Source organism: Urocitellus parryii, unplaced genomic scaffold, assembly GCF_045843805.1.
Source record: "Urocitellus parryii isolate mUroPar1 unplaced genomic scaffold, mUroPar1.hap1 Scaffold_48, whole genome shotgun sequence".
NCBI lineage: Eukaryota > Metazoa > Chordata > Mammalia > Rodentia > Sciuridae > Urocitellus > Urocitellus parryii.
Window position 1 is genome coordinate 2,079,622 of NW_027554049.1, and position 14,027 is coordinate 2,093,648.

A 14,027-nucleotide genomic window follows, 5' to 3' on the forward strand; every position below is an offset into this window, starting at 1 on the left:
CATATATTCCAAGCTTCTGGCCACTTCAATCTTTTTTTGGAGGCAGACTCAGTATAACTAAGCACAGCCCAGGACACCAACATAAGAAAGCCTTGGTTTGATCTTTTTTGTAAAGATCTCAGAGTTCCCAAGTTCACCTCTTTCCAAGTTTCCTGAAACTTGAACTCAGGCCATTGGGGCTGCCTAGATCTGAGCTGAAGGTCTCTCACTGTTGTAGGAACCTTCTCTGATCTGTTTTCCTAGAGCCAACCTCACTGTGATTGCTTTCAGCACAGAGTAACCATCACTGCTAGCTGTAAGCTGGGCTCCCTCATCTGAAGCGGGGAGAAGACACAAGCAAAAATTAAGCCAGAGAAATGTGCACTACATACCAAGGAAGATAGCATTGTTCCACTTGTCTTCAGATTAAAATGACTCCCTGCTTGGCCAGGGCGACGTTCTGGTTAATTGCACTGGGCCCGTCTTGTTCTTCATCAGATCCACTGGTTCAGCTTTTCCCACTAACAGCTGCAGTCAAAATATCACAGGAGATGTCAAGCCAAAGATGGCATTCCCTGTGATATCACCCAATGTCCAGTCAGTGACTGGGACCTTCCTAGTCACTAAAATCAGCAGTCATTTTAAACTTGATGTTTAAATTATTTATTATTTTATTAATAATGTTACCAAATGTAGCAAAAAGCAGAAAAAATGTTGCTGAGCACAAGAATAGGCTGGAAACGATTTTTTCAAATTGCAAAAATAAAAGCTTTCATAATTGCTTTCTGCAACATAATTTTTTAACTTATTTTAAATGATTGAAAAGAATCTATGATTATATAATGAAGCAAGTATCCTATAATAGATCTCAAAGATATCCAAAAGTACCCGAATAATGTTATTTTCATAAATTCAGCAATAATTCATTAAATTTCAAGTGTTTGCAGTGAATGTTAACTTATTGCCCCTATATAATATTGACATATCCATATTTACACATAGGACTAGATGTGCACAAATGAAAAGGGGCCAACCATTTAAAAGGCTGCTTTTAAAGAACGCTACCAGTCACAGAGACCATTCCTTTGATTTTTGGAAAAGTATGTTAAAGCACCTGACATCAACTGGTTCACTAAAAACCAATTGGACCTGTCAACACCACAGCAATTTGGATGTTCAGTTTTTCAGAGAAATTTAAGAGTAGACAACATTTCTTTTGCTAAATTCTAAAAGCAGACTCAAATTTTAGAAATAACAATTCACTGTTGTGTTTTAAGGCAACTGGGTTTTTAAACAAATAATGAAGTAAATAGCACATAGAAAGTATGTAAGACCTGGTAACATTATCAAAACCAAAAAATTATGTTCTCTAATTCATACAAGGCATTACAGCAGTGATCTCCAAAGGCAATAGTTCTGTTATTATATATCATGCTTTGTGCTGTGTAGTTATAGAGTTCATCATACACTAGCAGATCAAGGAGTACATGAATGAATGGACAAGTACTTTCTGAACAAAACATACATATGGTTATGTGTCTTTTTTTTTAAACTAATAGGGACCTGAGTTAAGAAGGTTTGGAGGCCACAGCTGCAAAGCCTCACTCATATAAGAGTACCAGCACTAGAGCTAACAACAGAGACTTATTCTGGGTGGGGAGTGGGCATTTGGCAGGGCCCTTCATCAGTCCAGGAAGGAAACACAAGGGGTCCTTACCTGTGAAGTCGTAGAGCTGTGGCAAAGCATCCAAAATGATGCCAACCAAAGGTAGGTAAAGGGCAGCGATTTTGACCTTCATTTCAGGTTTGACACACCGTGGGTCCAGGTCATGTGAACTTAGCAGGCTGTGGATGGCACTGACAGCTTTCCTTTGCACTTTGCTGATTCTGTTGGCACAATGCGGAGAGCTACAGATTACAGCGAAGGAAAACTGAGCAACATGCTCTAAACAAAAAAAAAAAAAGTGATCAAGACACTCCTGAGCAATGAGGTGACAATGTGAAAACTAAGCAAAATAGGGTAGTTGTATTTAGAATCCAGTAGCAGTCTGTTCTAATCCTGAATCTGTGGGTAGAAGTGTCTAGAACCCAGTGGCAGACTGTTCTAATCCTGAATCCATTGTTTATCATGATGTTTTCAAGTTTCTCATGTTGTTGCATGAGAACTTCATTTCTTTTTTTAATATTTATTTTTTAGTTGTAGTTGGACACAATACCTTTATTTCACTTATTTATTTTTATGTGGTACTGAGGATAGAACCCAGGGTCTCGCATATGTGAGGCGAGCGTTCTACCACTGAGCCACAGCCCCAGCCCCAGAACTTCATTTCTTTTTAGTTTTGAAATAATGATGTTTCTTGTCAGGTGTGGTGGTACACTTCTGGTGTCAAATCCAAGAAACTATTGACTAATCAAAGTTTATGAAAATTACCACTATGATTTTATCTAAATATTTTATAGTTTAATTCTCACACTGACGTCTTTGATCTATTAGATAAAAATTATTACCACTATTAATTTTTGTATATAGTGTGAGGTAGACATTCAACTTCATTATTCTAAATGTGGATATCTAGTTGTCTCCACAACATTTGTTAAAAACACTCTTCTCTGCCCCTTAATTGTTTTAAGCACCCTTTCAAAAATCAATTGACTATAAGCTCACATGCCTGCAATTCCAGCGACTCAGGGTGCTGAGACAGGAGGATCACAAAAGATCAACTTAGCAAGACCCTGTCTTAAAATAAAGACTAGTGCAGGGTGTGGTGGTGCATGCCTGTAATCCCAGTGGCTGGGGAGGCTAAAATAGGAGGATCGAGAGTTCAAAGCCAGTCTCAGCAAAAAGTGAGAAGCTAAGCAACTCAGAGAAACCCTGTCTCTAAATAAAATACAAAATACAGCTGGGGATGTGGCTCAGTGTTTGAGTGCCCCTGAGTTCAATCCCTGGTACGGCCCCTGCTCCAAAAAACAACAACAACAACAACAAAAACAACAACAACAACAACAACAACAAAAAACCAACCCTATTGACTATAAATGTAAGGATTTATTTCTGGACTCAAGTTGCCCTATGTCTACCTTTATTTCAAACTGCACAGTCTTGAGTACTTTTGCTTTGCAGTAAGTTTTGATTATTGGGAAGTGTGAGTCTTCCAATTTTAAAATTCCTTTTAAAAGTTGTTTTGGCTATGCTGGGTTACTTGAAATTCCTCACAAATTTTAGGATCAGCTTATTAATTTCTGCAAGGAAGCCAGCTGAGATTTCGGGAGGAATGCATTGACTCTGTAGATGGACTTGGGGAACAGTGCCATCTGAACAATCTTAAGTTTTCCTATTCATAAATATGTGATATGCCTCCATTTTTAAAGATCTTTACTTATTTAACACTGTTTTGTCATTTTCAGGGTTCAAGTCTTGTACATCTTTAGCTTAATTTATTCCTAAGTACTTTCTTCTTTTTGGTGTTATTTTAAATGGAATTGTTTTCTTAATTTCATTTTCAGATTGTTTACTGTAAGTATATAGAAATACAATTGATCTCTGTATATTGATCTTATACTCTCCAACCTTAGTGAACTCATTCGTTCTAATAGCTTTTTAGTGAATTCTTTTAGGACTTTCTATAAATAAGATTACGCTACCTGGGAATAAAGAGTTTCACGTCTTCCTTTCTAATATCAATATTCCTTTCTAATACCAATGTCTTTTATTATACTTCCTTGCCTTTTTTGCCCTGGATATAACTTCTAGCACAATGTTGATTAGAAATGACAAAAGTGGACATTTCTGTCTTGTTCCTGATCTTAGGAGAAAGGCATTCAGACTTTCACTGATAAATATCAGGTTAGCTGAGGGTTTTTCAAGGAGGCCCTTAGTCAAGATGGGGAGGTTTATTTGTTTGTTTGTCTTTATTTGTTAAGTGTCTGCCGAGTGTATTTATCAGGAAAGGATATGAGGTTTTATCAGATACATTTTTTGCATCTATCAAAATAATTGGGTTTTTTTTGTGTGTGTGGGGGTTGTTGTTCTTTTCTTCTATTGATGTGATGCATTAGATCAATTGGCGTTCAGAAGATAAACTTATCTCCCACTCCTGGATAACTCCTAATTTTCCATGGTGTGAAATTTTTTTCCTGTGATGTCTTTGCCTGGTTTTAGTTACAGGGTAATGCTGACTTCATAGGAAGGGTTGCGAAATGTTCCCTTCTCTTCTATTCTTTGGAAGAGTCTAAAAAGGGATTGGGGTTAATTCTTCTTTAAATATTTGGTAGAATTCTCTAGTAAAACTCCCTGGTTCTGGGCATTTTTTCCTAGAACATATTTATTTATTTATTTATTCATTCACTAGCTAGCTCAAGCTCTACTTGTTGTAGATCTATCAGACTTTCTGTTTCTTCTTGGAGTCAGTTTTAGCAGTTTGTCTTTTTAGGATTTTGTACATTTAAACTAGGCTATCTGATTTTCTGATTTGTTGGTGTATAATTCTTCAAAGTATTTGTTAAAATCCTTTTTATTTCTCTAAAATAGTGATCTCTCTCTCTTCTCTCTCTCTCTCTCTCTCTCTCTCTCTCTCTCTCTCTCCTTTATTCTCTCTTTTCTTTCTATTCTGGGGATTGAGCCCTGGGGTGCCCTACCACTGAACTACATCCCCAACTCTTTTAAATTTTTATTTTGAATTAGGGTTTCACAAAGTTGCTCAGCCTGGCCTTGAAAGTGTGATCCTTCTGCCTCAGCCTCCTCCAGGGTTGCTGGGGATTTCAGGTGTGTGCCATCTCCCCAGGTCCTTTCAGTCTCAATTTTAGTAATTTGAGTTTTCTTACTTTTTTCTTGGTTTGCCTGTCTAAACTTGTTTGTCAATTTTGTGAGCTTTTAGTTAGGCTGATTTTTCCTCTCTTGTTTTTCTCTTCTTTATTTCATTACTTTGGCTGTAATCTTGATTATTTCCTACCATCTGCTTGCTTTGGATTTCATTTGCCCTTCTTTTCATAGTTTGGTATATATTCTTTTGACATTTTATTAAAATCATGTATAGATATTTACCTATTTAGGAATAGTAAAAACTAAAATTATAATAAAAAAGTAGGTTGTATTTATCCCCAAAGAAATGTGCTCTAATGTCCACCAAAAACCACACAGAAGAATGTTCAAATCAACTTTTCTCACAATAGCCCCAAGTGGATGCTTCTGTGTATAGTAGAAAAATTGTTGTATACTAATGTAAAGGAATACTAAAACAAAAAAGAACTCCTGATATATACAACCATACACTGAAGGCTACTACAGGTATAATGTTCAGTAAAAGAAGGTGAAGTTCAGTAAGTACCAGTCTCTGGTAGAACAGATCAGATCAGAACAGTGGATGTCTATACGGACTAATGCTGAGAGGGGGCAACAGGGAATTTCCTGGGGTGCTAGAAACACCCTATATCTTTGTCTGGCTGGTAGTTACCCAAGAGTGTTCATACGTGAAAGTTAATTACACTTCAGATTGCAGCTTTTTAATGCATATGAATTATACCCTAATAAAAAGTAAATGAGATAAAAAAACCTAATATGTGGGAGCTAACCTTTGAAGTTCCATTTTTAAAATATGCTTTTTAAAAATTTTTAAATATGCTATTTCAGAATCTAGGGTTAGATAGAAAATATTAACTGAATTTTCAAATGACTCAGATTCTTAAAACCTGCCTTTGAGAAGGTGTTCTTGTTCTGACTACCATCTCAGTCTGTGGTCCTGGCAGTAGGTTGTGTTCTGAATAAGGCACTACAGTTTGCTAGCTTAACAAAAAGATGCTAAGCAGTTTCCAAATGCTTGAAAAACACCACGGCATTAATGATGCATGGACACTTGTGGATACACCCAGGCACAAGATTTCCAGGGAAACCCACTGAAAATAAGCTGAGGCTGCTTATAGGGATCCAGTGACTGAGATGTGTCCCATCGGCTCTTGCCCCACAGGTGGGTAGGTCTATTAATTGTTTTGGCAGCAAAAGAAAACACTGATCAATAGGAAGTTCTGTAAAAGGAAAAAAACTTTTCTGAGGTTTTAGCCCAAATGGTAGAGTCCTGACAGTATTTCTAATAACTTTCCAGGAGTGTAACTGAGAACTCAGCAGTCAGGGATTATTGTGTTGCCAAAGAGTGGCACTGTTAATTAGTTTCTCTCTAGGGGGTGGAAAAGGTACTTGGTTTGTGTGTTTGAAGAATGTATCTACCTGATTAAGCATAATTACAAGATGGTCTCTGAACATACTCTACCCTGTTGCTAGTAATATCACAGCTACAATTTTACAAGGAATCAAAAACAGATGTCAGAGCTATTTCCAACAAGACAGAATGGAGTATAACACCTAGTGCTAAAGTAAATACAAAAGATTACTTTCAGAAACCACTTAAAGAAATGTATCAAAGGACAATTAGGAAATTGGGCATGTTTGTATAGGAAAGCAATATCCTTTGTGTTCCAACTTTCTTATCAGCACCTTATCAGCACATGTGTCAGGGTATTTTTTGTTGCTATAGTTATAGGGTAAAAATTTCTAGTGAAAAAAAAATTGGGAGTAATTTAATTACAGTCAATCCAATATGGAATTGAAGCCATGGACCGATATCAAGGCCAGATACTGCCATATACCTCCTGGGTGCTGAGACATAGAGGAGGTGAAAGAATAGTAAGTCCTGATCCTATGGCATCTTCCTTAGCCTGGTGAGGCCTGACCACGAGAAGCCTACTAGAGACACAGGGCAACTGCCTTCTCAGCAGTTACTTCCTTTGTCAGCACTGAACTAAGCAGCATCTTGCTCACACCTTTGTTGAAATGGCTTTGTTTGGGCTGGGTGTGTAGCTCAGTGGTAGAGCACATGTTTAGCGTGCATAAGGCCCTGGGTCAATCCCCAAACCCCCACCCAACTTCATTCACTGGGAGCTCATTAAGCAGAGCTTCCTTGGTAAATTCCACTGAATGAATTAACAAGTGACTTTTAGGAAGTCACTTTGTTGCCGGGCGCCGTGGTGCACACCTGTGATCCCAGCCGGCGTGGGAGGCTGAGGCAGGAGGATGGCAAGTTTAAAGTCAGCCTCAGCAAAAGCGAGGGGCTAAGCAACTCAGTGAGACCCTGTCTCTAAATAAAATACAAAATAGGGCTGATCAAGTGCCTCTGAGTTCAATCCCCAGTACCAAAGAAAAGTCACTCTGTGGTTCTCCTCCCTGTCCATGCCTCTCTACATTCCCATGAGTGCCATTTTATTCAAAACAAGGATGCTGTTGAATGGTAGAGTTTTTCACTAAGGACAAGAAGTTGAACTGTTGGGGCTGGGGTTGTGGCTCAGTGGTAGAGCACTTGCCTAGCATGTGAGAGGCCCTGGGTTCCATCCTCTGCACCACACAAATAAATAAAATAAAGGTATTATATCCATCTACAATTATAAAAATATTTTTTAAAAAAGAAGTTGGACTGTAAACTTTATTATGGAGTATGCTTTTTCCCCTTCTGCATCATGTTCCATTTTAAGTGTCAGAAACATACCCTTTCCCTTCAGCATCCAGTGCGGCAGCCAGTTCTGTAAAGAGGAGCCCAGTGAGAAAGTGCTGCTGGCGGTACTCTGGAGTCAGGTCGAACATGCTGGTGATCTTCTGGTCCTGGAAACTGGAGCAGGAGCTTGAGTTCTACAGAAGAGCAAATGACAATTTTATGAGTAATACAAACTGTAATTAGGGGCTGGGGTTGGCTCAGCGGTAGAGCACTCGCTTAGCACATACAAGGCCCTGGGTTCAATCCTCGCCACTACATAAAAATAAATAAATAAAGGTATTGTGTCCAACCACAACTAAAAAATAAATATTTTTTTTAAAGAAAGAACTGTAATTAAAATAGCCATGGCTAGTATGTACGGAGCACTTGCTCCGGCCTGGCCTTGTGAGCACTTCCCGGTGAACAGGTCTCACATGACAGGTGAGGAAACAGAGATATAGCATGGTTACTTTGCTTTCCTGTTCCCACAGATGGAGGATTGCCAACTGGGAAAGATGAAGACGAAGCTCTCAGGGTCTGTTGAAAAATGGACAATGCCCCTTCCCACCTGAAATCCAAGCTGAGGATTAAAATCGCAGGATAAAATGTGTATAGAGAAATTTGAACTGCATTCAGGCCTGTGTGGCTGTGGCCTGTTCATTCAGCAACACTTCTGAAGATGGCTCAGGCACACTCTCTGAATTTGAGGGGCCTGGAACCAGAAGAAGTGTGAGGCAGGAAAATGTCAGATTTACCCCAGTCCAAGACAATGCCTGTTTTGTGTTCTTATCCAGAGAGCCCAGTTACACTTCAGTAAGAGCATCTAAAGAGAACTCCTTCCAGCTCTGGTGAGAAGTCAGAAGAGGAATGCTGAGGGAGTGGACCAAGGGCAAGGTGAGCCTAGGGTAGTCTTGGGACCTAGCCTGCAGTGCAGCTGTAGCATAAAGAGGAGACATTTGAAATCGCTCCTTGTCAGTCAGATCTATCTCCGTTCACATTAATATGGTGGGTATTCAAGATGCAGCATGCCATCTATTATGGAGGACTCAGGTTTTGTTTTCAAATTTGTGTTAGTATAAAGGAATATGCAGCAGAAAAAGAACCTAAGATTAAGAAATCTTGTCAGCTGCCTTGAGCTATTAGTTTGTTTCCTGTAAATGAAATGTGACTATAAAACAGCATTTCCTTAAGATTTTTCTAGAGGACATTAGTCCCTTCAGAAATCTATAGGGAACAATGCTTTCCACAGTCAAACTAATTTTGGGAATCACTGTGCATTATACATACTTCCTTGAACATCAACAATTTATACTAACATGCTAAAGGCTCTTGGATGGTCTACTGCCAAACAAACAAACAAACAAAACAGCAACAACACCTGGTTAACACAAGATTTCACAAACTTATTTGACTTTGGAATCCTGTATATGCATAATGTAATAACCAGTTAAAATCAGACAAAGAAAGATTTGAGACTCTTCTGAAAGTTTCTTAATTTTCATAAGCTTATGGATTCCTTGCTGTACTTAGCCTTATCAGGAACCCTTGAGCCTAGGAAGAAAACATATTATTTAGCTTATAAATTATTAGTTAAGATAGGACATCTTCTGAGTAGCACACCTTCCATATCTGTATCAACTGATCTGGTTTGAATAGCTTGATTTTACTTCTAATTAATAAGACCAACATTTGTAGAAAACACATGATTGAATTTAGTTAATTAAATGAAACAGCTTGAATAAATCCTTCAGTTGACTGCTTACCTGGGAAGATATGGAGGGACAAGGAGATGTTGGTGCAGTATCAGCATTCATAAAGAAGAGATTCAGGTTGAGGTAGTGTTCGTGGCTACAGAGGATTCTCAGGAACTCCAGCCTCATGGAAATGAGTGTTGGAAGGTTATTAAGCTTGGCTGAGAGCTGGAAAGGAAAATGAAAAGAAGAAAGAAGTTTAAATGGAGTTGAGCGTAACAGACAGTAGCCTTGTTCCTCCACAGGTGAAGATAATCAATTTAATAAAAATTAATCTTATGGGGCAACAGATGGCAAATTCTGCATTACAGGAAGGTCCAATAAGTAAGTTTTTATTCATGACTTTCCCTTAATGATTCTAGCCTACAAGCTGCCCCAAATGAGGCACCCATCCCTGATACCCACTTTGTTGATTTGGCAAGCCCATATTGAACCTAAGCTTGAGGTATGTCTCCATGTAACAGAAGTAATTTTACTAAAACCCAACTGTGTCTGAGAAGCTAAATGAGAGGAGTTGACTTTCCACAGGGCCATGGGAAATGAACGGAATATGACTGGGTGACCTTAAGGCCCCAAGTGTTCTCTTGTAGTTTCTGATTAAAAGCCCCATTGGAAAGTCATCAAACCAGCTCCTTAGAAGAGGTGTTGAGGTGCCTAGGAAAGTATCAACTAACTACAAAAAAAGTCAAGGAGTTTGCTCCAAAGTGGGAGAAAAGGAAATTGGGGAGAAAGAAAGAGAGCTGCAAGGGTTTTTAGAGTAAACCTTTGCTTAAAAAGTAAATCATGAAACAAAAAATGAAAGTAGCTGATGGGGACAGTTTGGAAGATGCCTCCCTCCCCGCCAATGAGCTGAACAGCAGAAGCACCCACACTCAGAGGCAGCTCCCCATAGTCAAAGCAGGGTGTGGAGGCTGATGGGCCTTGCACCCCCAGTATTTCATCATGAACACCTTCTTGCCCCAGTAGAGTCACACAGGGCATCTCAGCCTTGCAAATAGACAAGGATGGTCTTCATTCACTTTAAGGGCAATTTTCTGAGCTATGTAATTTAAATCTTCAGCCAATTTAAGAGAAGTCATCGTGTTGTGGGGGCATTTTGCCTATAGACTCAAGCCACAGATATTTTCTTAAAACCAATTAATGCCATTATAATATTTTTTTCTTTAAAAAATAAAACTTCTGTGTAAGGATAGTGAGTAGAATCTGTCTCCCTTCCATAAACACTCCTGCCTGATTTTGGACCAATAGGGCCTCCAGCAAATGGAACTAATTAGAATTTGGTCACACTCTTCTCACTTAGGGTCACTCAAAAAGAGCTGTTGGGTGATCAGAACTTGAAAGAACAAGTGCTATTTAGAAACGAGGAGGGGGGTGCAGTTCCTGACACGTTCTCTCCAGAGGTTGGGGGACCCACAGCAAAGTGTCAGTGACTCTCTTGAGGGATGAGTGTTAACCTAGTGGCACATTGTAAGAGACAAATAATTGAAGAAGCACATTTATCTGTTGTTAATGACTATTAGTAAGAGACTGAAGCCAAGTGTTGTGGTACATACTGGTAATATCAGTGACTTCTGAGGCAAGAGGATTGCAAGTTTGAGGCCAGCCTGGGCAATTTAGTAAGACCATGTCTGAAAAAGAACGACTGGAAGTATACCATTGACTGTGACTGAGACCATAACCTTTTGAGACCTGTGTGCCACAATGATGCTAGTCAATATCTATGGATGTCACTAGCAAACAGAGCACTGAACCGTAGTGTCAGAGCTTGGATAAGTCCAATTCAGCCTGACTTTTTTACACTGAGGAAGCCTCAATGAAGATTGGTGGTTCCAAATCACAGAAGCGGCAAATGGCACCTCTGGAATTAGAACACAGGTCTCTAGAACCCCAATCTAAGGCTCTTAGGAAATTGAAATAGGAGAGGAAAAAAAGAGATAGAAGGCAGCTAAGATAAAATAGAAGAATTTTAAAGAGAAAGAGAGTGAAGAGAAAAGAAAAGAAAAGAGAGTAAAAAGAAATTAAAACATACATTTTTCAGGGTAGGTGGATGTCTACTGTGGATTTTCTTTTGTCTTTTTGAAAGGAAAACCACCAACGCTTGTACAGCAATGTGTGCACAGGGCCTGCGGCTGTGTTCTAGGGTCTCTTTTCTAAACCTCAGACTTTAAGTTTTGAAAACGGATTAATCTGTATCCAGTGACCTGGAATCCTGAAAATCTGAACAGGAGGACAGAGAGGAATGAAGGATTTCCTCTGTGATCAACTCTGGTGGATCTTGGCAGGGCAGGCGAAGCTCTGGGACTCTAACATTGCCTTAGTATTGTCTTCTATCATTCTGCTTCACTATTCGGATGTCCTTTAGAAAATCATGAGCTTTGGGGCTGGGGATGTGGCTCTAGCGGTAGCGCGCTCACCTGGCATGCGTGCAGCCCGGGTTCGATCCTCAGCACCACATACCAACAAAGATGTTGTGTCTGCTGAGAACTAAAAAGTAAATAAATAAATAAAATCTTAAAAAAAAAGAAAATCATGACCTTTGTTTTGTTTGGAGAAGGATGTTAAGTAAACAAGCCAAAGATAGTCCCTCTGGACTGGCTCCTGAGTTTTCTATCCTGACTGACACCCAACACATTAGCTCACACCAAACTTGAATTTTTACATATTCCATTATGTGAAAAATAGATCTAACAAGAAGATTTTTAGCCTTTCAGCACCTGACTGCTTTGTAGATCCCAGGAAACCTCACTGGACAGCTGTTTCCTATTGATAAGGTAGAGGCTTATAGTTACAAGGCACCAAGTGGCTACAGTCCTTTGGACCTCCTCTGACTCAAAGACCCCCCACTGTGCTGCAGAGCCACACCAACTAGACAGGCATGCCTCCTCGCCCCACTCTCGCCCCTGGAAGTTTCCTAGTCCTTGGAGTGGTTGGTTCCCCTTGTAAGCTTCTGGGCAGTCTTGTCCTGGGAAAGACCTTTTCTCTCATGCAACCCTGTCCACATGCCACCCAATGAAGCTTGAGTGCTACTGTTTCTTGTCATTTTATCTTTTTACTCGATCGTCACCCTGACATCTCTTGAACTGCTACACGGGAGAATTCTTTTATCTAAAAAATTAGGAAGTTGAAGATTCATGTAATTTGAAGGACTTAAAGGAACTAAGTTACTAATTGCAAAGATCCAGGTGGCAGGGGAAAGGGAAAAGGAATGATGGTGGAATAAATCTGACATAACTTTCCTATGTAGATGTATGAATATGCCACATTGAATCTCACCATTGTGTACATCCATAAGAAATTAATTTAAAAAATAACTATGGATAAAGGCAGAAAGATCAATAGAGGGAAGGGAGCAGGGAGTGGGCAGGGGGAAGAGGAAAGAGAGGTACTGGGGTTTGAATTAGAACAAGATGTACTCCATTCTTGCATAATTATGTCAAAATGGAATCTACCATCATGTATAACTAAAAAGGACCAATTAAAAGAAAAAGCACCAAGTGGCAATGGTGGTGCTGGTGGAGGTGATGTTGGGGGTGATGATGTTGGTGGACATGGTGATGTTGGTGGAGGTGGTGATGTTGGTGGATATGATGATATTGGTGGAAGTGGTGATGGTGAAGATGGTGGGTATGCAGGATATGACAATGGTGGCAGTTGTGATGACAGCAATAATGGTGGTAGCGGTTGCTAGAGTAGGAATATGTTAAGAGATGAGTAGCAATGATAACTATTATTTATATTACCATTTTAGGGCATTTTACAGGGGACAGTGAAAGAAGGAAGAATTACATTAAACATTGGGGGGAGAGGGCAAGGAGATGGGGGGAACATCATTACCCTAAGTGCATATATGATTACACAATTTGTGTAACTCTACAACTTGTACAACCAGAAGAATGAGACATTATATCCATTCATGTATGATGTGTCATACATGGAAATCACTGAAAAAAAAAAAAAAAACTTGAGGGATGACATGGAAAAACTGTATTTGGATTATAAAATATTTGCTTTGAGGCTCAATGAAATTCAATCTATATGATTTCATCAAAATGTCAAAACAGCAATTTAATTAATTACCCTAATAGGTACAAAGAGACCTCCAAATTTGAACTAGGCCTGATTAAAGAAAAAAATGCAGTCATATAATTTCTATTAAATATTAAATTGGAGAAATCAAATCATATCACTAACAAATTTTGGTTGCCACAGAGGAACTTGCTGACTGAATTGGAAACACTCCAAGTAAACTAGTGTGATGGAGAAGTGTTCACGGCATAGACTCCAGAAACGTTCCACATTGCCACACTCTCTAACGTGGTCATGAACATAACAAGCAGCACATCGGAGACAGAAGGCATGAAATAGCTCCCAGAAACTCTCACCTGGTTGCAGTAATGTTTGATCAGGTTAAACACAAAGCCGCGGTACATGAGTGAGAGAAGATCATACAAGAAGAACGCCAGGCTAATGTTGATCTTTTCTGCCTGTTCATTTTCCTTAAAAACAAACATACAAATAATTTCATGTAAGCCCTGAACATCAGGTCCCTGGTTGGGAACACTGGGAGAGGCAAATCCTAATATATTAGCCATTGTCCCTCTGGGTGCATTGGGTAAACCAGATTAAGTATGAAAAAATTGTAGCTAATATAACTTAGCTCTTATCTGATGCTATGACTGTTGGGTTGACTCAGGTGATTTTTTTTTCTGTGCTGTTAATATTTTGGTGCATTTCCTTCTAGCCACCCTTTTCCCTACATATGTATTTGTATATTTATAAATGA

At 39.2% G+C, this 14,027-nt stretch overlaps 1 protein-coding gene across 1 annotated transcript in view; it reads right to left on the reverse strand.

Annotated features, from left to right (window-relative positions):
- Positions 1–266: 266 nt before the first annotated feature.
- LOC144252566 (dedicator of cytokinesis protein 8-like) overlaps positions 267–14,027 on the reverse strand; it is a 98,386-nt gene continuing 84,625 nt past the window's right edge. Inside the window, 7 exon segments of the mRNA XM_077794808.1 lie at positions 267–314; positions 372–413; positions 416–507; positions 1,697–1,866; positions 7,509–7,648; positions 9,257–9,412; positions 13,627–13,740. Coding sequence (XP_077650934.1) covers positions 267–314; positions 372–413; positions 416–507; positions 1,697–1,866; positions 7,509–7,648; positions 9,257–9,412; positions 13,627–13,740 — 762 coding nt within the window.